This window comes from Arabidopsis lyrata (assembly GCF_000004255.2).
Source record: "Arabidopsis lyrata subsp. lyrata unplaced genomic scaffold ARALYscaffold_1, whole genome shotgun sequence".
NCBI lineage: Eukaryota > Viridiplantae > Streptophyta > Magnoliopsida > Brassicales > Brassicaceae > Arabidopsis > Arabidopsis lyrata.
In genome coordinates this window covers 6,347,726-6,372,236 of record NW_003302555.1, presented here as the reverse complement: position 1 = coordinate 6,372,236, position 24,511 = coordinate 6,347,726, and the positions used below count along the sequence as shown (strand labels likewise).

Here is a 24,511-nt window from a genome sequence, read left to right as displayed (position 1 = left end):
CTGTGCTTTCACTGTGTTTGTGTAGTTTTTCTACTCAATCACTTTGAATCTCAATCACAATCCCGCCTCCAATCGCCATTACATGTTTATAAAACTCATTAATTTTTATACTTTCAAAGCTTCTTATTTTTACGAAAACAGCTAAATCTGAGTCAGTGCTACATTTTTGTTGAGAAAGTTTCAGACTTCAGAGATCAGCCTAATGATAATACCCCGGAGATAAAAGTTACCAATTCGTACCGGACTGAATTTGAGAACATGACGTACAATCTAAATCCAGAACTAGTACAATTTTAGAATCTGAATCTTATTTTGACTAACACAGAACTGGTACAAGTACACACAACCTTTATCTAGATTGAATTGTAAAAGCTCGACGAAATTGTCTGCTTCATATCTTCATTACCACCGAACAATCCTTTCCCCAAAACCCAGCCTTCTATCATATCCCTTGAATTAACAGCTTTATCTGTCGGAACAAAATGTCCAGCTCCTGAAACCGCCACGTGGCACAAATTCCCCCATCTTTGAACATACCCAACGACCGCACCGTCTTCATCCTTCCACACCCTCCTCTCCGCCGTCGAGAACATCCCCAACACCGACCAGTTCATAGTCTTCACCCACTCCTCCGTCGAAACGACGCCGTCTCTTAAATCAAGCATTCCTTGGTACAGCAACACTTGAGTCCTCTCCAATGCGTACTCCACCATGAACTTTACACTCTTCATCACATCTTCTCGCAACACATCTTCTACTTCATCACTACATTCCTCAAAACGCATCGTTTCGCTCACTCCCAAAACTCGTTTAGCCTCTCTCCGGTTTAGAAGGTCCAACACGAGGTCTGTTCTGTATGGAATCGAACGTGCCGTGTTGTAGAGCGTCGCGAGTCCTGTCATGTTACTTAGTAGCGTCAACAGCTCGGTCCTCGCGTCTGCTGCTTCACGCCATTTCTGTGACTTCACGAGAGCTACGGCTATCTCCTGCGCTTTCTCCACTTCAACTCTCTGTTTTGCGTTGACCAGACCCGAGTAGTAGACGTTGACCGCATGGGTTTGGACCTGGGTCACGGGATCGGTCAGCCCGTTTCCAATGGCTAGGCCCTTTAGATTAACTTTCCCATTGGGTTTCTCTCTAAGGATATAGTATCCAATGGCCGGGACGTACTTACCAGCGTAGCTCTCGCCAGTGAAGTAAACCGGTCGGTTTTCGAAGCCTGGGTTTTGCTCAAGGAACTCCACAAGAGCGGCGTAAAGATGCTCAGCGACCTGTCTCTGATTTGTGGGTATGTCTTGTTTAGAGGAGGCGATGCTGAATCCGACTCCTATAGGGTTATCCACGAAGAGTAGCCCAAAGAGACGGTTCCAAGCGCCTGGGTTGCGCTCAAGCTCAGTGGCGCTTGACATAACGCGCCAAGGACCGAGCTCATAGAAGTTGCCAATCATTGAAGAGCAGCCTGGCCCACCTTGGAGCCAAACGAGGAGCGGAGTGTCGGGGAGAAGTGTGGTCGGCTCTTGGGCTTCGTAGAAGGCATAAAACATGGAGGAGCCTGAGGCTGGTTTAACCGGAAGGTATCCGGATTTAGTGGGGAGAGCTTCATCGGGAAATAGAGGAGGCGGAGGAGACTTAACGGAAACGGCGAGGACGAGAGTGGAAAGCAAGAAGAAGAATGTAGGGCCGTGCTCCATTATCGCCACTAGCTCGTAGTGCCTTTACATAAAGATCCCTTTGAATTATTTTGTGTTTTGTTTTGTCTTGTAACGTGGCTAGTAACATGTATTTTTTTATGTTTTTTCTGTCAACACGTGGTTAATAAATTTTAACTGACTTGTTTAATTTTTTTATTTTCTTGTCAAAGATGCTTTTCGTAATCTGTAAAAAAAAAATAATTCTAAATTTAATGGCCCAAAATGAAAAAGCTCCGCAAGGCCCATAATATGTTGGACAATAAGAGCCTGATTGATGTTTACCATTTGCTTCGCCAATTTGCGAATCTCGAGTGAGGTTCTTTTTTGGTAAAGTGATCACAAGGTGTTCGACATAATACCTGAAAGAACTTCCATAGCTTTTCTAACACCGTTAGAGTGAGTTGAATTTCCGAGGGTGAAGATGACGGTCTTGGATGTTTGTGCAGAGGTTTTAAAGATCCAGAAGCTACGGCGTTTTGTCTCTTACGCCGGATTCTACTGCTTCACTGCTGCCCTCACATTCTTCTATACGAACAACACGTAATTGTCTTCAGAAGTTTATCCTCCGATCTCAGTTTGCTTCATTTAGTTGTTCTTTCCTTCTTGTTTGATTTTAATATACGGATTCGGATGTTTGCAGAACAAGAGCAGGATATTCCAGGGGCGACCAGTTTTATGCATCTTATCCTGCCGGCACTGAACTTCTAACCGACACGGCAAAGGTTGTATCCCTTGTCTCTCCCTGAGACATTTGACTTGTCGTTTAGAGATGATTTGTTCTCTGTGATTAGATATTTTTGTGTGGAAGTTTTTGATGAAATGTTTTTTTTTTTTTTTTGGTGTAAAGCTGTACAAAGCGGCGCTTGGGAATTGCTATGAATCTGAGGATTGGGGTCCTGTCGAGTTCTGCATAATGGCTAAGCATTTTGAGCGCCAGGGAAAATCTCCATACGTTTATCACTCCGTAAGTTTCTTCAATCTCTCTTAAATGGTCTTAATTTTGCTTAACATAAGGATGATACTGTGTTGAAGTTCAATTTCCATAAATACTAGTTAGTCTAGGATTTAGATGGTACATACATACTTTGTAGTGCCATACTAGTAAGATCAATTTCACCATAGAAATGTTTGTCGAATCATGTGGGGTTAGAACTCTTGGAAATACAAAACTATGTGTTGAGCTCTTTTGATTGTGAATGCAGCAATACATGGCTCACCTTCTTTCTCAAGGCCAACTCGATGGAAGTGGCTAGTGGCGTCAACTCAATTTTCTTAGCTTTGTATCCAATCTTGTTATAGCAAAGGCGAACCCGGGTATCTGGAACATTTGTAAGGCGATGATATAAATCGGGAGATAGACTATTCAGTTTGTATTAAGAAAAATAAGAGCATGTGTGGTGTATAAATCATAAAATGTCCGCAAAAGCAGATTGGCACAACGTTGTTATATCATTTGAGCACCTTATTTCCCATGATGTATCCCATTTCCCATGTGATAATACTTCCACCACTTGCTAGGTGAACAAGCAACTCTATCGTTAATCGTCTGAAAGAATAAACTAAGGTCGTAAACCAAAATTCCATGTCACCACTGCAGCGATGTAAAGAACTTCCCTACCCCACCTCATCCAGGGAGAATCTTCAAAAGAGAAACATCTTGTTCCTGATGTGATGTAAACAAAATATCAATGGGATTCTTCATCATGTTCTTAGAGGTCTTCTGTTCTATGATTTCTGTTAAAAGTAATTCAATGCATCCAAAACTTAGCAAAGTGGAGCTCCACAATATACGCAACACACAGAGAGCTCTATGTTTCCGTGTACAAATGGGTCAGGCCCATTAAAGAGATATCAGGATATTATAGGCCCAAATAAGTGCGAATTACACCCAAAACCCTTGGCCTTTTCCGCCACGCTAAACCCTACGATCTAGAATCTTCTTCCCTCTTCTTCTGTGTCTCTCCCCAATTAAAACCTCAGAAACCCTAGAAAATCCCGATTCATTATCCGAGAGAAGAAGAATTGAGAAATGATGAAGCGTCTCATCCCAACGTTCAACCGCATCTTGGTGCAGAGAGTCATCCAGCCTGCAAAAACCGAAAGCGGCATCCTCCTCCCTGAGAAATCCTCCAAGGTAAAAGAGCTTTGATTTCACGATTTGATTCTAGTGATTTCCGCCTCAAAGATCTGAACTCGATGAACATTTCTTGGGTGATTGCAGCTGAACTCCGGCAAGGTGATAGCTGTTGGACCTGGATCAAGGGATAAAGACGGGAAATTGATTCCGGTCTCTGTGAAGGAAGGCGACACTGTTCTTCTTCCAGAGTACGGTGGTACCCAGGTCAAGCTCGGCGAGAACGAGTAAGTTAAACCCGATTCTTTCTTATTGCCTTAGTATTATGATAAAATTCATGAGACTATTGATTTGATCTAATTGAACCCTGATGTTTAGATAATCTTATTCAGGAATCATTATCAGTTAATTAGATTAGGGGGATTAAGGGAAGTACCTGTAAGATTGTGTGTGAAGATAATTGGAAATTCAGTAACAGAGCTCGTTAAAACTCTATATCAATTGTGTTAAGAATGCCAATTTCAACACCACATTTACATATATGTAGGATATGACCCAATTGAGGAACTTATGTTTTGTGTGATGGATGCAGGTACCATCTGTTCCGGGATGAGGACGTCTTGGGGACATTGCACGAGGATTAAAAAGGCTAAAGTTGGCTAACTCAACCACGAAGGTTCATGTTGGCGTGCGTTTGTGTTATGTCTGGAGGAGTTATTTTATAAGTTAGTTTATCTTGAAGATGTGGTTGGACTTTGTCGTTTATCATTGAATTTATCTTTAAGAATTGTCTTTGAATTGTTCATCAATCATATGGGTAACCCAAGTGTTGCATCTTCTGATTCTAATATTTTGTGTTTTTTCATAATCTGTTGATGCTTTTCGTCTACGTTTAGGCAGCAACTTCAATAGCCAATGTAAACGATAGCTTAGTTGACTTTTACTTATTCTTGCTCAAGCTATAACTAGAGAAACAAGCTAATTTGACCGCATGATTTCTTCTATAGCATCGGCATCTTAACACAGGACCATGTCTTGGCATTCTGAAAATTGGTGTCTTCTGAGTTCCTTTGCACAGTGGTTGGAATATTCTAATCTAGGTTTGTAAGTGGTAACTACTCGTTTAGATGTTAATACAACTTTAGTATTGTCTTGTCGCAACTTCAATTTTAGTATAGGTTGGTTGATTTCAAATATTCCATCTTTCTAACCAAAAATTGAAAAATGTGTATATCAACAAATTGCTATATTTGGACATCTCTCTCTTCAATTACAAATTAGACCATAAACAGAAACAGATGCATTGAATTCTCACATTAACAAAAGTTTTCCACTAAACGCAAATCAAAGAATTGAAGAAAGAAAAAGACTAAAGAACTAAAAACACATAAGAAGCCAAATAAATACTAAGTGCATGTGATCAATCGGTCACGCTTCCACCGCACGAGCGCATACATAAACATAAATAAAAGTCTCTCTCTCTCTTACTTCACTCACAGTTTCGCCGCCGGGATAAATCCGTTCAATCAGCGTTTGCCACCTGCCATTGTTCCAAGCAATGCATTATATCGTTAGTGGCGTAGAGCATTGACGAAGGAGAGGGAGAGAGAGAGAAGGGAAACAATGATTTCCCAGGTGGAGAGAGATCTGTCGATTCAAAATCGGCTTCCGGGAAGCGATCACACTACCCCTTCTCCGCCGACGTCTCCTCATCTCTGCCGTAGCCGGTCTAAATCCTCCGCTTCCGTACAACAGCAAAGTCGGACCGTCGCTCACCGTCTCTCATGGATCCTTTTATCGGTTCTTCTCCGGCGTCAGGGAATTCTCTTATTCGCTCCTCTCATCTACGTCTCCTGTATGCTTTTTCACCTACACGCGGCGTCGTTTGATGCCTCTCCCATTATCCACCGCCGTCCTGCTCCGGGATCTGTCTATAGGAGCCCTCAGGTTTACGCTAGGCTTCGCGGCGAGATTGAGGCCGATAATACCACGGCTGATGCGGTGAGGTTTGCCTCCGTTTTATCCCACCGCTTATTGTGATATCTTTTGGAGAATGTGGCCATTGTTTTGTCTAAAGATAATTTCAGCTCTCGATGTTTAGGAGAATGCATAATTTTGTTTATCATTATTGTCCCTACTTTGCTTGTATAAGATACTTGTTGTTTACTTGTTCTCCTTTCTCATGTATCGTCAATGCAATTGTATTCATTTTAGATATCAACAATTTGGAAGCGTTCCTATAAAGGTGTAGAATGGAAGCCATGTGTGAACAAATCTACTGGAGGTATTACATAGTTCTCGTAGTTTCTTCATTAGTGTGCTTGTCCTATGCAATATAAGTTACAGCATTGTTGAATCAATGAGGTTTTCTTTTTGTTTTGTGTGTTGACAATTGTAGTTTTACCTGAGTCTAATGGTTTCATATTCATTGAGGCAAATGGAGGCTTGAATCAGCAACGGACTTCGGTAGGTTCTTTTTACATCAAATTGATTTTTTTCAACCAGGCCTTTCTTGCTTGTGTCTGGCAACCTTGTCTAAGGTGAAGCTGTTGACTAGTCTTTGCCATGTTTTGCTTAGATATGCAATGCGGTTGCTGTGGCAGGCTACCTTAATGCGACCCTTGTAATTCCCAACTTTCACTATCACAGCATATGGAAAGATCCGAGGTTTCGGATATTTGTTTTCTTATCTTCTCCTGGTGTTGTATATTTTTAGCAAAGCCACCCCTGTTTCAACTACATGCTGACAGAGAGTTTTCCTTGCAGCAAATTTGGGGACATCTATGATGAGGAATACTTTGTTGATACCTTAGCAAATGATGTGCGGGTGGTCGATACAGTTCCTGAATACTTAATGGAGCGTTTTGACTATAACTTGACAAATGTCTACAACTTCAGAGTTAAAGCATGGGCACCCACCTCCTATTACCGGGACTCAGTCCTGCCAAAGCTGCTTGAAGAAAAGTGAGTCACACTTTTTTATTAACTAATACTGTAAAAGTTAGTTTCCATAATAAGCTGTCTTGTTTTTGTGTAAGGATTTTTTATCTGTTATAGTACACGGGTTTTGAATTATTTGTTGTCTATTAACGGCACAGGGTTATAAGAATTTCCCCATTTGCAAATAGACTTTCGTTTGATGCTCCTCGAGCTGTCCAGAGATTTAGATGTTTGGCGAATAATGTAGCCTTGCGATTTTCAAAACCCATACTGACCCAAGGTGAAACATTGGTGAACAAAATGAAGGAGCTTAGTGCAAACAACGCCGGGAAATATGTTTCCGTGCATCTTCGTTTTGAAGAGGTTTGTTACCTGTAAAGGAGAAACACTTCACGAATTTTCCACTTGTCTTATTCTGAAAACAGATCTGTGTCTAAGGTGAGAGATATAATACACTATATGTTGCAGGATATGGTCGCGTTCTCTTGTTGTGTATTTGATGGTGGAGACCAAGAAAAACAAGACATGATTGCTGCGAGAGAACGAGGATGGAAAGGGAAGTTCACAAAACCGGGCCGTGTGATACGACCAGGAGCTAACAGGCTCAATGGGAAATGCCCTTTAACTCCTTTAGAGGTAAGCATAAATTCTTTTGAATCTGGATACTGCTCTACCTATCCACCATTATGGTCTATATTAACTGTTAGTATTACGAGAATATTGTTGTATTATATTCATCCATGGACACTGCAGTGGAATAATCAGAGTAGTTGTGGAAAGTGCTAACCCTTGTGAGCAATGATGTGAGTAAAGTAACTTGCTGATGTCGGTTCAATTTTTGCTCTTCTACACCTATCAGGTTGGTTTGATGCTTAGAGGAATGGGCTTCAACAAAAGTACATATATATACCTTGCCGCTGGCCCGATATATAGCGCAAATAGAACTATGGCTCCACTACTCGAGATGTTCCCTAATCTACAGACGAAGGAGATGCTTGCTTCTGAGGAAGAACTGGCTCCTTTTAAGGTTTCTATGGTTTTCAAATGTTTGCTCATCCAGGATAAGTCTTTTCTGACTTGTAAACTTATGTGTCTGTGTTCAGAACTTCTCCTCGAGAATGGCTGCAGTAGATTACACGGTGTGTCTCCACAGTGAGGTATTTGTGACAACACAAGGTGGAAACTTCCCTCATTTCCTCATGGGGCATAGGAGGTATTTGTTTGGAGGACATTCAAAGACGATTCGGCCAGACAAGCGAAAGTTAGCCGTACTCTTTGACAATCCCAAGTTGGGGTAACGACTCTCACCTCTTCCACCTACAAACATGCTTTATGGTTAATAGTATCTGGTTGGTCCCTCAATGGATGTTTCTGATATTACCGGCAGATGGAAAAGTTTTAAACGGCAAATGCTAAGCATGAGGTCCCATAGTGACTCCAAGGGGTTTGAGCTGAAACGATCAAGTGACTCCATTTACATATTCCCTTGCCCTGACTGCATGTGCCGGAAGAACAAAACAACAGCATCAGCCACCTGACACATTCTTTTACTGGATATCTTCTGATGCATTCTTTTATTTACATGTGTTGCTAATTCTTTCAATTCTTTGGCCACATCCGCATCCAAACAGAGCGAGAGTGAGAGAGAGAGAGAGAGACAGAGAAGACTTCCCAAGAATTCTTCTTGGGGGAGATTTTTTGACATATTGAAGCTGATGTATCTAACACGAGAAACTGAGACTAGCTCCCACGGAGATTCAACGTTTGTTTCTGGGCGAAGAGGATATCATTTGGATTGTTCATTTGTGTTTTTTGCAGTTTGAAAAGTTGGAGTTTTGTATATTTGGTGTCTAGTGTTGGGTTTGCCCAGAAATAAATGTAGATCATAGGGGAGAAGAGAGCTGCCAGAAAAGTTTTGTACATTGATTGGTTCCTTTTGGTTTAATCTTGTTTACATTCTATTTAAATATTTTTTCTTATGGTTCTTCCAAGTGAATGTGGTGTATCCAAATTTTTTGTTTCCTACGAAAACAAGGCCTAGAACAATGTTTTTTTTTTTTTTGGGTTTAAAACCATGTTTTAGTAATAAGATCTTCAATAATATTCGTCGTTGTTAATTACCAACAAAAAATGGTATTAAAAAGGCCATCCGTCGCTCTGTATGACTATGAGTTTGATTAACACATGAAACTACAGGCTTATTCCACGGTTGGTTAACATACTATGTAGGCATGTTTTGTGTTTTCTCTGTAATGTTCAAACTAAAACCATAGTTGGGGGCAATTTTGTCAATAAAGTAGTATTTTGGCAATCATTATTGAATTTGAAATGGTGCCAATTGGCCATGTACATTGTACAGTACAAACACGATGGAGACATTATTCTTCAGCTCACAATCGAATTTCAAGGGCATTGTGCTGAAGGCTGGACACGTGACGGAAGCTGCTCTGTAAAAATGTTTGTAGAATTGATGTTTATTATGTTCAGAGACAATGAGTATTTATACAAGGAGTAGCAGCTAGGGTATACAAAGAGAATTAAAGACAATATATACAACTTAACATAATTGTCTCCATGATGTGCGTAATCACGAGTTGACCGAATCAATCATGATATGATTGATATCCTTAATACGCTCCCTCAAGATGGAGGTGCTCGTACAACTCCAATCTTGTCGGAGAAGTTCGTGAAAGCAGCCCGGGAAAGTGGTTTGGTTAGGGTGTCTGCAAGTTGGTCATGAGTTGAAACGTGAACGACCCGAAGTGCACCGGATTGGACTTGATTCCTGATAAAGTGATAGTCTAATGCAATGTGTTTCATCCTTGAATGGAAAACCGGGTTCGCACAAAGATACGTTGCACCGACATTGTCACAATAAATGACAGGTGCTTTTGAAAGCGTAATACCAAGTTCCGTAAGAAGTGAGCAAATCCACATTAACTCTGAAGACGCGTTTGCAACTGACCTGTACTCCGACTCCGTTGATGAGCGTGTGACACCGTTTTGCTTTTTAGAAGACCATGAGATTGGATGTTTGCCGAGATAAACAATGTAACCATTCGTGGAGACATAGTCATCCGTGTCACCAGCCCAATCTGCATCCGAATAAGCATGTAGTGATAGTGTGTTGCCTTTGCGAAGAAAAATTCCATGTGTCGTTGTTCCTGCCAAGTATCGAAGCACTCTTTTGACGGCTTGCCAGTGATCCGTTGTTGGTATATGCATGTATTGGGAGAGACGATTTACAGCATAGGAGAGATCTGGTCTAGTGAACGCAAGGTATTGAAGACTCCCAACAATGCTTCTATATTCTGTTGGATCTGATAGACGTGTGCCGGAGTGAAGCGTGAGCTTAGGAGATGCTGCCATTGGCGTTGTGACCGGCTTCGTAGAGAGCATGTTTGTGCGGGCTAGTAGATCAAGTATGTACTTCCGTTGACATAAGTGAAGACCCGTGGGAACGCGCTTTGCTTCTATGCCAAGGAAATAATGCAAATCTTCATGATCTTTAACGGAGAAACGTGTAGCCAAAGCATCTAGTGTATGCTGCAACAAAACCGCATCATTTCCTGTAACCAAAATATCGTCTACATAGACGAGCATATAAACAATAGACTGTCCACTTCGCAAGATGAATAAGGACGTGTCTGAAACAGAATTAACAAAACCAACTTGTAGAAGATAATTTCGTAATTCAATGTACCATGCCCGAGGTGCTTGTTTAAGTCCGTAAAGAGCTTTCCTTAGACGACACACATAGTTTGGTCTATCCTTGTCTACAAACCCAGGTGGTTGAGACATATAAACTTCCTCCGTCAGCGTGCCTTGAAGAAATGCGTTGTTAACATCCAACTGTCTAATTGGCCAAGAACGATCAACAGCCACACCAAGGATTAGACGGATGGTCGTAGATTTGATGACGGGACTAAAAGTCTCTGCATAATCTAGACCGGGTTTCTGATTGTATCCCTTGGCAACAAGTCGGGCTTTGAAACGATTGATCGATCCATCCGGATTATATTTCTTCGTGAATATCCACCGACAACCAACGATCGTGACTGATGGATGAGGCGGAGGAACAAGATCCCAAGTGTGATTTCCAATTTGAGCATTGATTTCCGAGCCCATTGCGTTTCTCCACCGTTAGTCCTTCAATGCTTGAATTGCTGTGCGGGGTTCGGGATCCGGTCCAGAAGCAAGTAACGTGGCGAGGAGATATTTTTGGTTCGGTTTGGAGATGCCTGACTTAGCCCGAGTGGACATCGGATGATTATTGACAGGAACAGGTGCAACGGCTTGTTCTGGTGATGGAGGTACTAGATTTAGTGGTGGTGACGGTGATGATGTTGGAGACACAGTGGAGGTCGTGTTTTGAGAAGAAGTTGATGTTTGGGACGATGGTGTCAATTGGGCCGAGTTTTGTGTTTGTGGGCTATTTTGATTATTTGGATTTTTGTGGATCGTAGGTGAGCTATTTTGTGGAGGTGAATGCTGGGCTGTGGGTTGCAGCCCATTTTCAGTAGGAGCAGTGGGCTCAGACGGGGAAGGAGAAGAAGTTGAAGAAGAAGAATTAAAATTCAGAGGTGATACCTGAGAGTGATGCGATGTCGGAGACTGCGAAGGCGGCGGTGTTGAAGTGTCACGGTGAGGACCTGAGCACGGGGGAGCGGATGGTCTAATCGGAGGAGAGATAGGGAGAGTTGTATGAGTGGAACCGTTTGTCATAGTAGCCATGTTCTGTTCTTGAACCCGTGAATTTTCCGGTGAAGTCAAAGAGAACGGAAAAGTGTGTTCATCAAACTGAACATGTCGTGAGGTGTAGAGGCGTCCAGTAGGTAGATGAAGACAATAATAGGCACTCTGAGTGTTTGAGTAGCCTAAGAAAACACAGCGAAGCGAGCGATCCTCTAATTTGTGGCGATTATAGGGTCGTAACCAGGGATAACACGAACAACCGAACACGCGAAGCTTGTCATAGTTGGGAGGCGTACCAAACATCTTTTGATACGGAGACTGCAAATTAAGGAGAGGCGTTGGAAGCCGATTAATAAGATAAACTGCAACTGCAAAAGCATAGGGCCAATACGTCTTTGGAACGGAGGCGCGAGACATTAATGTAAGACCCATCTCAACGATATGTCGATGCTTCCTTTCAGAGATCCCATTATGTTCAGGAGTGTGAGGCGGGGATGTGAGATGCGTGATTCCATTCTTCGAAAGATAATCCCGTAAAGCTATATACTCGCCCCCATTATCTGAATAAAGTGTACCGATTTTTGCTTGAAAACGATTCTCAACGAGACTCTTGAAAACTATGAACGTATCTTTGACATTTGATTTCTGTTTCAAAGGATATAACCAAGCATACCGAGTGAAATGATCAACAAATAAAAGATAGTAGCGGAAATTATCAAGAGAGATTATAGGTGAGCTCCACACATCGGAATAGATATATTCAAGAGGACGAGAAGAGATGATTGTTGAATGTGAAAAAGGAACTTTGTGACTCTTATTAATCAAGCAATCCGAACAAGACAAAAGCTTTTGAGAAGGATTTAAAACAGGAAGTGAAAAATTTGAAATGATAGTGTTTAAAATTGCAGATGATGGGTGGCCTAAACGAGAGTGCCAATCGGAATTAGTAGCCTTAGAACATGGAGACGCAAGTAGAGCCACTGCTTGAGTCGATGTAATAGGCCACTCATACAACTCATCCTTAGTTTGTCCTCGGAGTAATGGGACCCCCGTGCTGAGATCCTTCACCTGAAACGATGCAGGAAAGAATTCCACAGAGACACGATTAGCATTGCATAAGCGATACACCGAAATGAGATTCTTGTGTATGTTAGGTACATATAAAACTTTTTGTAGATTTAAAGGACGAGAGTTTGTGGATAGAGAAGTGGAACCAGTATGTGTAATTGGGATGGTGGATCCATCTGCAATCATCACGTCATCGGTGCCATTGTAGGGCTGGTGGAGTGCGAGGTTGTTCAAGTCTGACGTAATGTGATGGGTGGCGCCACTGTCAAGAAGCCAATTGTTGGCAGAGTATGGAGAACCAACTGCAAGATTCGCTCGGGGCTGCCAGGGAGTAAACGGAGACGATTGCGTCTGATTTGACGTGGATGAAAACTGCTGGAGCTGAGAACAACGCTTGGCACTATGCCCTTGGACTCCACAGATTTGGCAGCGACCCAAATATGGTTTGGGTTGACGGTACGTTGAGGAGGATTGCTGCCATGGCTGGGATCGATTGTTATTGTTGCGGGAATTGTCAAAACGGGTCTGCGAATTGCGATTGTTGTTGTTGTTGTTGTTGCGGTGGGACACGACATTGGCAGAAACCGGAGCTACGACCTCGGAGTTTAAGGCAAGTAATTTGCCTTCATGATTTATCAGCCTCTCATGAATCTCAGTGAGAGATGGAGGAGTATCTTTTGCTGCAATCTGATCTATCACCGGCTTGTACTCTTCTGGTAAGTTCTCCAAGACACGCTCCACTTGCTCTTCATGTTCCATTGATTTTCCAAGAAGCGCAAGTTGATCGAACCTGGTGATGAATCCTTGCATATATTCATCAATCGATTTGGTACCTTTCCTCCATTGCTTCAATTGTGTTCGGAGTTGAGAGACGTGACCATAGCTTGGGTTTGCATAGGTGTTGCGGAGAGTTTCCCAGATTTGGGCAGCAGTGGTGGCACGAGAGACCACGGGTTGAACAGACATGGATATAGCTCCGAGAACGGCACTATAGATTAGCTTGTCCTGTCTTCTCCAATACGTGTAGTCGGGATTGACAGTGACGACTTCATTGGTGGTGATGGTCGGAGCAGGCATGGTGTTGGATCCATCAAGAAATCCGGCTAACTCATAGCCATCAAAGAGAGCGTGGATCTGTCGACTCCACATTAGGTAGTTGGTGTTCGTCAACTTGGTAACATTGCTCATGTTACATTGAAAAGGGTCTTGTTGTTGAGAACGATTTCTACATTGGGAGCAGCCATTGATTTTGAGAGAAAAGAATCGAGTTTAGTATGTAAAAGAGATAAAAGAAAATTTTGTAGGTTTATGGATCAAAGCTCTGATACCATAAAGATGTTTGTAGAATTGATGTTTATTATGTTCAGAGACAATGAGTATTTATACAAGGAGTAGCAGCTAGGGTATACAAAGAGAATTAAAGACAATATATACAACTTAACATAATTGTCTCCATGATGTGCGTAATCACGAGTTGACCGAATCAATCATGATATGATTGATATCCTTAATACTCTGTTTCTTGCTTCTGATGACTCTGCTTACGTCATAACCTCGCCATCCATGGTGCTTATACCGTGGTTAAGCCTTAACCATGATTATTTCGGGGTTCTGATAAAATTCCGGTTTAGTGTTTTAGCTGTTTTATGATGAGTTTGGGCCTTTGCCTTTAATTATTGGCCATTTCTATTGGGCTTTTTGTTTTGTTCTTTTAATTTGATTTTAATTGTTTTTTTTTTTTTTAATACCAGGAGGTTCTGGACAAAATCGGTAATCCCTCCAAACCCGAAACAACAGGTTATGAGATGCTTGATTTTAGGGTCTGACTGGTTTAAACGCAGCGGTTGCGGTTGCGGTTGCGGTTTCAAGCGTTACCAAGCGTTTTGAACGACTGGTTTAGCGTTTGAAAATGGATGCGTTTTCGGGAGTTTTATGACTGGTAAATCAGCGGTTGCAGTAGCAGTTAAATAAAAAAATGACCAAAAAAATAAAAAAAATATTACAAAAAAAGAAATAAAAATACTAATATATTATTATGATAATATTAGAAAAATTGAACATGCTTAATAATTGAAACCATAAATAAAGTACTAAATAGTTATTCAAAAATAAAGAAATTTTGTAATAAGATAGTATTTTATACTGGGTTAACACCAAAAATTGCATCAAGTAATGAGGCAAACTGTAAATAACGTTGAATTCAATCAAAAAGCAAGTGATTTTCTATTCGAGAAAATAAATCGAAACATATATTCAATCAAAAAGCAAAGCAATACATAATGAAAAGAAAAAAAAGATGCTAAGAAAAATATTCAAAGAGTTACACATGAGGTGATGAATGAATAAAATGATATATGATACTTACGTTTGGTTCTTGATTTTCATCAGTTTGGGTGGAAGACATTGAGAAAATAAAATTTTAGAATATTGATTAGGGTTTATGATGAGAACGTGATACAAAGATGAAAGATACATATATGATAAATATATTTTATAATAATTATAAGTAAAGGTTTGTTTGTTTGTTTTTTTTTTTTTTTTTTAAAATCCAACCGCTACCGCCCGCAACCGCAAACGCTTGCGGGAAGGAGCTTTTGAAATTTAGCGATTTCGAGCGGTTTGAAGCGGTATGGAGCGGCTTCTATGATTGGTACCAACCGCTAACAACCGCAACCGACCGCTAGCAACCACTAAGAGGGTACTAGCGGGAGAACCAATCAAGCCCTTAGTTGTTTTTTGCATGTGAAAAACTAACGTTTTGCTTTTCGAATGAGTCTCTTGGTGATTTAGCAAGCATCCGATTTCATGTGCCATTATTAATTTCCGAATACTATGTCAAAAGTTATTCCATGAGATCAGCAATATCCAGATAACCCCTCTATTACTGATCTTAGTTTAACTTGAAAGAAGGACTTAAGGGGTGTTATTGGTTTGTGATTGAAATGGAGTTTTGATGACTTTAATAAAATCATAGAAAGTGAAAAAGTGAAAGATTTAGAAGAATTGTTAGAGAGTTTTCAATAGTCTTGTTGATTAATTTTCTATAATTTTGTAAAGTCTCCCAAACAATCTCAATATTTCAATCATACTTTCCATGACTTTATTTTGTAAAGAAAAATGTACAAAATCATAAACCAATAACACAATAATTAAAGTCATTAACAATCATAGATTGTTTTGTTTTAGTTGAATAACACAAAATTTTTAATGACTTTATAAAACTCTTAATCCAATAACACCATATTCATTAGGATTTCAAATGATTTTTTACAAGTCACAAACTAATAACACCAAATTTTAAGAGAGTTTAACAAAATCTTGATTGAATAACAACAGATTCTACATAACAATTAAAGTCATTAAAACTCTATTTAAATCACAAACCAATAACACCCCCTTAGTTTAATTATTTCAACTTGAACATATAATTCTAGTCTTAGTATGATTATTTCAACTTTAAAATTAATTATGATGTTGACTTATAATGTAATGATTGAGTAATTTTTAAATGGGAGACTCACAAAAATGCCCTTTTTTCAATACCCCTTTTCAAAAATGCCCCCTTTGGATGTCTATTTTTAAAAATACCCCTTTTATGTACAAAATGACTAAATTATCCTTCTTTTAATAAAAGATATCATAAATATATAAGGAAATATAACAAAATTAGGTCCACAAAATACAAAATATTTTTTGGCGGGAAAAGTGATCCCCCAATTTTTCCCGCCAAAACACTTGTAAAAATTTGTAAAACCTTTAAAATACCTTGTAAAATTTTTCCCGCCAAAAAATTTTCCCGCCAAAAAATTTTTTTTGCGGGAAAAGTGATTCCGCAATTTTTTTGGCGTTAAATTTTGGCGGGAAAATTTTTCCCGCCAAAAATTTACAAGGTATTTTAAAGGTTTTTTACAAGGTATTTATAAGGTTTTACAATGTATTTTAAAAGGTTTTACAACGTATTTACAAGGTATTTATAAGATATTATAAGATTTTACAAGGTATTTTATAAGATTTTTACAAGTTATAAGGTTTTACAAGTTTTTTATAAGGTTTTACAAGTTATAAATACCTTATAAAACCTTAAAGTACCTTGTAAAACCTTTTAAAATACATTGTAAAACCTTACAAAACACTTGTAAATACCTTGTAAAAAACCTTTAAAATACCTTGTAAATTTTTCCCGCCAAAAAAATTTCGCAAAAAAAATTGCGGAATCACTTTTCCCGCAAAACAAATTTTTTGGCGGGAAAATTTTTTGGCGGGAAAAATTTTTACGGGAAAATTTTACAAGGTTTTTTAAAGGTTTTTACAAGTGTTTTGGCGGGAAAATTGCGGGATCACTTTTCCCGCCAAAAAATATTTTGTATTTTGTGGACCTAATTTTGTTTCAAATAAGGGTAAAATGGTCATTAAAAATTAAAAGAGGGCAAACTTAAAAATGGACTCTCAAAGAAGGCATTTTTGAAAAGGGGTATTGAAAAAGGGACATTTTTAACAATTTCTCTTTTTAAATATGACATAAATTTTGGATGATTCTTAACGTTCTCAACTTCTTTATATTTTAAGTTTCCTTCTCGATTGATATACATTACACAATTGACCAAATCTTTTTGGAAAATGTGCGTGTGTCACCAAATGGCTGGAATCGTTTTATATATAATATCGTTTTCGCGGTTCATTAAAAATACAGATTTTGTGAGATTGTATGAAATTGAAAACTACATTTTGATACATGGTATGAAATTATCGCATTAATATTACAATTATTGTCATTATTTATAAGGGTATATCAATACGTGACTATATACCAGATTGTTTAGATATATTGATCCGTCGACAGTTTGAAAAGTCGTATACAAAAATTTTGTAATAATTTCGCTGTTAATGTAGCTTGGTGTTGAGCTTGTGTATATAAAGGAAGGCGAGATCAAAGTATTTTTGTCAGACAAAAGGAACAAAAACACTCAAAACACAACCAACAAAAAAAAACGATCGAAAGCTAATTAATTCATCAATGGCGATGTCAGGAACATACGTGACGGATGTGCCTCTGAAGGGATCGGCGGAGAAACACTATAAGAGGTGGAGGAGCGAGAACCATCTCGCCCCTGACGCCATTGGCCACCTCATCCAAGGTGTCACCGTCCACGAAGGCGATTGGGACTCACACGGAACCATCAAAATATGGAACTACACTCGTGGTCCGTATTTATACTTTTTTCCTCTACATATAATGACACAAATATAAATAACACATAAAGGGAACACCTATATATGTGAATATTCATGATTTTCCCTTACAAATGATTTGTTAAAACATAGAAAAGTAGGGTTTAATTATGGTAAGATATAAATGGGTATGTTGATGAGTATACAAAATTGTGGTGTTTGTGTGTGTGATGAAGATGGGAAAGAGGAAGTATTGAAGGAGAGGATAGAGATCGACGACGAGAATATGGCGGTAACGATTAATGGGCTCGATGGTCACGTCATGGAGTTGCTTAAGGTGTATGTTACAACCTTCCACTTCATCCCCGAGTTCGAAGATGGCTGCGTCTGCAAAATTACTATGATTTGGGAGAAACGCACCGAAGACTCCCCAGAGCCCATCGAGTTCATGAAGTTTGTCGAGAAGATGATTGCTGACATGGACGACCACATCCTCCAAAACCAGGAATGATGGATCGATGCTTAATCATCATCACATCCTCCTTCATTTCTCTACGGTTTTAATTTGTGTCCATCTTGTACATGATATTAATATCGTCATGGTGTTGTATGTCCAACGTTTATTTACATAAATATAATGTTGTTCGTTTTTTTTCTTTCTTTTTAGTCCCCATGTTGTTCGTTTATTTAATACTTGTACAATCTGGTATGGACCCGAAACATATCCGGAAAAAATGTAGGACCTTAATATTTCAATAAGGGCACAATCTAATATTTGTAAAACAAATAACATAGAACAAGTATCAAAAATCAACAATATCGAAAGGATGATTGAAGAACGAAGATTCACGGTGGTAAACAGAGTCTAGAACGTTGATGATCTCTCTCCTTAACTCAAAAATTGCCCCGTAGTGTGCCGGTTTGATGACAATTAGAGTCCCAGTATAAAACTGTTTCTCCTTTTGATTGCAACACTCAAATCAAAAGCTAATCGAACACTAGCCTTGTGTTGTACTCTCAGACTCGAACTAGAGAAGAGAAGAAGAAGAAGGAGATTGTTATGTTGTTGAACGTGTATCAGAATGAGAGACAATGGCCATCGTTTTATACACAAAATCTCAACGTACACACAATTAAGAGGAGGATACGACACTTATGAGAATTGATTTTCAATTTCAAAGTCAAAAGAATTATTCCACCTTAATTATATTGTCGTTGATTGATTTTGTTGTTACAAAACCTAATATTAAAGGAGATATTTATTGATTTAATTAACAAATTTAATCAAAACAACTTAGGAAAATAAGAATAATCTTATGGCTTATAAGCTCATTTTCCATTTTTCAAATCCCAACTACAGCCCATGTGTAATTGGGTTTCTCTTTTAACTTCCAAAATATGTCATTTGATTCTAAGTCAAAATTCCAAGCTTTACAAGCTACCCACTTCGGACATCTATTTCTCATTCATACGAACTTCGTTTTTGACATTCAAATACACTACCATGTAATGCACGCAGCGACGATTACATCGTGCCCAAGAACCGGTCATTCCGATGAACGTCTTCACCGAAAAATCCCCGGAAAATGATCAAAACCACTTCGTCAAAAACAAGTTCCAACAAAAAATTGGGGGTCTGGTCAAGTGAGATAGTCCAAAAGTATACAAAGAAGTGGTACATATATAGTAACATACATATATATGAGAGATTATTAATATAGTCAATAACCCTAATTCCAATTAAGATCAATAGTTAGATATCACAAAGTTACGCATACATTTTAGAAGGTATGGCAAATAACCTAAAGCGAAGAGTGGAAACTGGAGATGATAACACATAGACCACACGTGTGGACTACCAGTATCACTATGACGTTGAAGAACATTAAATAACCCAAAAACGGACGAAGTTTCACCTACTTTTTTTTGTCCGTCTCTTTCGCTCGATCAGGTCTTTTTTTCTTTAATCGCTGTTTATCCAACTATCAATCTGTGATACATATATCTCCACTTGCATTTTGTAGTTTATTTTTGTAACTGCTTTCCCTCATGGGTTCGGCTTTTCTCGGAAAAATTGTACAACATTTTTTATAAACACTCCTAATTATGCTCTCCCAAATAGTTGGTTTATATCCTAGCTAGCAGTTGATCCCTAAGTTCTTGTAAATCTGATTAATGTGAGGAACACTAACCATTTCAATTAAATCGCAACCATATCTTATAATTTGATAGTATTCAGCACAATGCATGGCAAATATTTGTTTATGTCATTTTTATTATAAATTCGAACGATACATTTTTTCACATCTGCTTTTTATTAATCCAACGTAGATTTGATAGTATTAAACCGCGACCATATCTAATAATTTGATAGTATTCAGCACAATGCATGGCAAATATTTGTTTATGTCATTTTATTATAAATTCGAACGTTACATTTTTTCGTGGTAACGTTACATATGTATAAAAAGACAAATAAGATTTTAACTCTACAGTATATTGAAGTAATTTTGATTTATATATATATATATATATATATATATATATATATATATATATATATATGTTTACTTCTTGAAAAAGTCATACATATATATCTGGTTTCTTGTAATGTTGTGACGAGTTTGTGTATATAAAGGAAGGGCGATATGAGCTTTAGTTTTTGTATCCGCCTCCAGAGAGAAAAAAAAACAATTGGCATAAACACTCTCAAAGACAAGTAATCAAAAGCTTTTTAGAAGCTCCATCATGGCGACGTCAGGAACATACGTGACAGAAGTTCCTCTGAAAGGGTCGGCGAAGAACCACTACAAGAGGTGGAAGAGCGAAAACCAACTCTTCCCGGAAGCCATTGGCCATCACATCCAAGGTGTCACCGTTCACGAGGGCGACTGGGACTCCCACGGGGCCATTAAGTCGTGGAACTACACATGCGGTACTCTATATCTCACTCTCTATCTGTATGAAAATGTTTATTATTAGCTAGGGTTTCTATTAATGCAAGGTGCATGTATATATATATATGAAGATGGGAAGCAAGAGGTGTTCAAGGAGAAGAGGGAGTTAGACGACGAGAAGATGGCTGTGACGTTTAGAGGGCTGGATGGTCACGTGATGGAGCAGCTTAAGGTGTATGATGTCATCTTCCAGTTCATCCCCAAGTCTCAGGAAGGTTGCGTCTGCAAAGTCACTATGATTTGGGAGAAGCGCTACGAAGACTCTCCGGAGCCAATCAAGTACATGAAGTTCGTCACGAGCTTGGCTGCTGATATGGACGACCACATTCTCAAGAACCAGAACAAGGCGTAATCATCATAGTGATCATCTTTAAGAAGATAAAATAAATAAAAAGCATCTATACATATGTGTCTCTTTTGTGTTTGTCTCGTAGATGGGTGATCATCCGCCTCCTTTTCTTGTGTACATTTTATGCTGATAATAATGGCGGTTTGTCTTGTAAGCTTATGTATCAATATCATCTCTCTGTCTTTGATGATTTGATATGATGTTATAGTGTATTGGTGTTCGTTATATAATAATTGTGTGTTGGTTATACAATTTTTTGTATAATATGTAAGAGCATAATATTAGGATGTTTAGTCTCATTATCTACACATATTACTTATGTCAAAAAAACAAAGTACAAATTTAGAAAAATATAACCAAAATCCAAAATATCCATTAATCTAAAGAAAATAAAATAAGACATACAAAACTTACAAATTTATTGCATAACACAAACAAATTAATCCAAACCAAATATATATGCTCTTACTGATAAGATACGTATTAAAAGTTTAAAACTACATAAAACTATTAATAGAACAGAGTGTTATTAAATAATCATCGTAATACAATTTGATCTTATCAGATTTCTTCAACTAAAAAAGTTTCATTCTCGAATCTACAATCAACTGAAATTTAATTGCGCTCCAACTTTATCATCTCTTGTATAGCTTTTGGATATGCGATCACTGCTTCTTATTTCGTTAACGGTCGAACGCGCAACACCATGAAGGTGGTATAATTGTAGCTTTTTATCTCAACGAAGTTGCATCATTGTTCCAAATGGGTCTTCGTGGTAACAATATGATCCATGTAGCGCTTCCACATAATTAATGCATATATTGATTTTTGTCTATCTTATGTCACATTAATAGTCTTGATTTTTGTAATCACTTCTCAGCTTCTTCTCCTCTAATTGTGTACAGTTTAATATTTCAGAAATAATAACCACAAATGAATATTCAATAGATAAAGAGAAGATAGATTTGTAATTGATTAAATCATCATACTTTTTATATATATAGGATCAACGATAACGTCTTTTGAGTTTATAAGTCTACAACTTAGAGAAACGGAAATTAAGATATTCATGTGTGCGATAAGAACGTACTAAATTCGATCACTAAAACGTATATGGGTGCAATGAATCTATAAGTGAGGAATAAATGGAAATGACGACACTTAGACCGCACGTGTGGAGCACCAATATCAGTATGACGTCGATGATCATTAAATTACGCAAAACTGTCTCTTTCGCCTAGGTTTTTTCTGTTATTTTAATTTAATCGGTATTTATCCAATGAATCATTGATTATCCAGTCAATAATCTATTACCTATGACTATGAATAATGACATTCTAACCGATTCAAACCTTAATCCAGCATTTACAAACTATCTTCACATGCCATCACTTGATATGGAGATAGTAGATTCAACGATATTTCCAAGCGATTAAATATTTTAGATAACTCAATATGCGATTATATATAGTTTACAGATTAAATATTTCCTCTTACGTACATTGAACATTTGGTGTATGATAAGAAAAAACTAAGTTGAATTGGTCTGAGACTAAAACCTAATAATGCTTTAAAAGACAATATTCAGATCGACTACTAGGTTGTTGTTTTATGTTTTGTTTGGTATTTGTTTTTCAAATTTTGGCTTTATTTTTAGTTTTGAGTTTAGAGTTTATATCAATATAGAAACTAGAGTTAATTAGCAAAATATAATGATTTAAATAGACAGTTAATTAATGTATTCATTACATCAATCACTTAAGGAAGTGTTGATTGAGTGGTGAAAGTATCTTGCTTCGAGTCTATTGTTACGTTTGGAGAGAAGTGATTTACGTTTTTTTACAATCAACATGTGTACAACTTAAAAACAAACAAGAGTTAATTAAAATAGTCAACAATCTAGCTCAAAAATCGAGTTCAGAATTAAACTATAGATGGGTGTACGATTTTATTTCTGAGGTTAACCTAAGCTATCATATTCAGGATCTAGTAGATACTGAATGAATGAAATCTTTAACTCTAATAAAAAGAATTAAACCCTAAATTTAAAGGAGACAATTATATATGATGTTTCATGTATATATATTGCCTTTTTTGTTTTGTTGTGTGGTGAGTTTCGTGTATATAAAGGAAGGGCGACACTTGAGTTTTTTGCATCAAACAAAACACTTGACACATTTCAAAAGAAATCAATCAATCGAGAAATGGCAATGTCTGGAACATATGTGGCGGAGGTACCACTAAAGGGGTCGGCGGAGAAACACTACAAGAGGTGGAGGAACGAAAACCACCTCTTCCAGGATGCCATCGGCCACCACATCCAAGGTTGCACTATGCATGACGGTGACTGGGACTCCCACGGCTCCATCCGATCGTGGAACATCACATGCGGTCTCTACTTTACCTTCTCTCTCTTTTTGTTAGTATTTTAGTAGATATAGATTTTTGGTCCATATATTTTTTGTTAGGGGCCAAGGACTAGGTAGGTAAGTCCTCCTCTCCCCGATGTCGGTAGGCCTCGAATCCATAACCTATTTCAAATTCTCCTCCAAGAGTTTCCAAGGTCAACCGGTAGAGCTACCGACACCGGGTGTCCTCTCTCTTTATGTTTGATAATTGTGTGTGTTTGTATAATACGTCTAATGTGGACTAGCATTGTGTGTGTGTGTGTGTGTGTGAAGATGGAAAGCCGGAAGTCTTCAAGGAGAAGAGAGAGATAGACGACAAAAATATGGCGCTAACATTGAGAGGGCTAGAGGGTCACGCGATGGAGAAGTACAAGAAGTATGAGGTTATCTACCAGTTCATTCCCAAGTCGAAGGAAGGATGCGTCTGCAAAATTACTCTGATATGGGAGAAGCTTAACGAAAACTCCCCTGAACCCATTAACTACATGAAGTTTGTCAAGAGCTTAGTTGCTGACATGGACGACCACGTCCTCAAGGGCCAGAACAAAGCTTAGATACCCTCCGTGGTCATTGTCGTATAATCATCATCTTTATGTATGTGTATCTTTTGTGTTTGCCTCATCCGCCTCTTTTCCCCTTTGTACTTGTTATGCTAATAATAATGGCGGTCTTTTTCTTTTATGCTTATGTATCATCTCGGTCTTTGATGATTATATATATGTTGTTATGGTGTATAAGTGTGCTCGTAATATAAAAGTAATTGTAAGACATATAAAGCGCATAATATAAGGATGTATATATATAGTCTCATTCATTATCATCTATCACATAAATTACTTTCATCAAAAATTAAATATAGGTAACTTTTTCATGAGGCGACTGATTACCCAAAATCCAAAAATATCCATTAATCTTAAACAAAATCAAACAGACTAATTAAAGAAATCATATATGCACGTAACACAAACAAACTGACCTATACTATTAAAAAAAATTACACAAACATACCTAACCAAAGAGATGCATGATTAAAAAAAAAGTTATTTTCACGTTTAGCATAGAAAAAAGATTTGGTCTCAGATTTTGGCAAAGTGAAAATTCATTCTCACGTGGTGGCAGTTAAGCCAAATTGTGACGAAAATACCCCTAACGACGAAAAC

The 24,511-nt window shown here is 38.3% G+C and overlaps 7 protein-coding genes across 7 annotated transcripts; 6 read left to right on the top strand and 1 right to left on the bottom strand.

Annotated features, from left to right (window-relative positions):
- Positions 1 to 218: 218 nt before the first annotated feature.
- On the bottom strand, positions 219 to 1,770 carry LOC9328907 (serine carboxypeptidase-like 50). The gene has a single exon (XM_002890036.2). The coding sequence runs from the start codon at positions 1,689 to 1,691 to the stop codon at positions 354 to 356; it is 1,338 nt and encodes a 445-aa protein (XP_002890082.1). The 5' UTR covers positions 1,692 to 1,770; the 3' UTR covers positions 219 to 353.
- Positions 1,771 to 1,978: 208 nt separating this feature from the next.
- Positions 1,979 to 3,224, top strand: LOC9328906. Its single transcript, XM_021012929.1, has 4 exons — positions 1,979 to 2,231; positions 2,332 to 2,413; positions 2,539 to 2,655; positions 2,894 to 3,224. The coding sequence occupies exons 1-4, from the start codon at positions 2,113 to 2,115 to the stop codon at positions 2,942 to 2,944; spliced, it is 369 nt and encodes a 122-aa protein (XP_020868588.1). The 5' UTR covers positions 1,979 to 2,112; the 3' UTR covers positions 2,945 to 3,224.
- A 400-nt stretch (positions 3,225 to 3,624) lies between these two features.
- On the top strand, positions 3,625 to 4,633 carry LOC9328905 (10 kDa chaperonin, mitochondrial). Its single transcript, XM_002892797.2, has 3 exons — positions 3,625 to 3,825; positions 3,913 to 4,052; positions 4,358 to 4,633. Exons 1-3 carry the CDS (start codon positions 3,721 to 3,723, stop codon positions 4,407 to 4,409), a joined length of 297 nt encoding a protein of 98 aa, XP_002892843.1. The 5' UTR covers positions 3,625 to 3,720; the 3' UTR covers positions 4,410 to 4,633.
- Positions 4,634 to 5,067: 434 nt separating this feature from the next.
- Positions 5,068 to 8,689, top strand: LOC9328904 (uncharacterized protein At1g04910). The gene is made up of 10 exons (XM_021012928.1): positions 5,068 to 5,766; positions 5,980 to 6,049; positions 6,164 to 6,231; positions 6,344 to 6,432; positions 6,532 to 6,729; positions 6,864 to 7,068; positions 7,174 to 7,341; positions 7,565 to 7,732; positions 7,809 to 7,999; positions 8,093 to 8,689. The coding sequence occupies exons 1-10, from the start codon at positions 5,389 to 5,391 to the stop codon at positions 8,241 to 8,243; spliced, it is 1,686 nt and encodes a 561-aa protein (XP_020868587.1). The 5' UTR covers positions 5,068 to 5,388; the 3' UTR covers positions 8,244 to 8,689.
- Positions 8,690 to 17,003: 8,314 nt separating this feature from the next.
- LOC9328903 (MLP-like protein 328) lies at positions 17,004 to 18,424 on the top strand. Its single transcript, XM_021013883.1, has 2 exons — positions 17,004 to 17,669; positions 17,874 to 18,424. The coding sequence occupies exons 1-2, from the start codon at positions 17,483 to 17,485 to the stop codon at positions 18,146 to 18,148; spliced, it is 462 nt and encodes a 153-aa protein (XP_020869542.1). The 5' UTR covers positions 17,004 to 17,482; the 3' UTR covers positions 18,149 to 18,424.
- Positions 18,425 to 20,253: 1,829 nt separating this feature from the next.
- Positions 20,254 to 21,138, top strand: LOC9328902 (MLP-like protein 328). Its single transcript, XM_021013790.1, has 2 exons — positions 20,254 to 20,572; positions 20,666 to 21,138. The coding sequence occupies exons 1-2, from the start codon at positions 20,386 to 20,388 to the stop codon at positions 20,944 to 20,946; spliced, it is 468 nt and encodes a 155-aa protein (XP_020869449.1). The 5' UTR covers positions 20,254 to 20,385; the 3' UTR covers positions 20,947 to 21,138.
- Positions 21,139 to 22,993: 1,855 nt separating this feature from the next.
- Positions 22,994 to 24,331, top strand: LOC110225204 (MLP-like protein 328). The gene is made up of 2 exons (XM_021014322.1): positions 22,994 to 23,334; positions 23,625 to 24,331. Exons 1-2 carry the CDS (start codon positions 23,148 to 23,150, stop codon positions 23,903 to 23,905), a joined length of 468 nt encoding a protein of 155 aa, XP_020869981.1. The 5' UTR covers positions 22,994 to 23,147; the 3' UTR covers positions 23,906 to 24,331.
- The last annotated feature ends 180 nt before the right edge of the window (positions 24,332 to 24,511 follow it).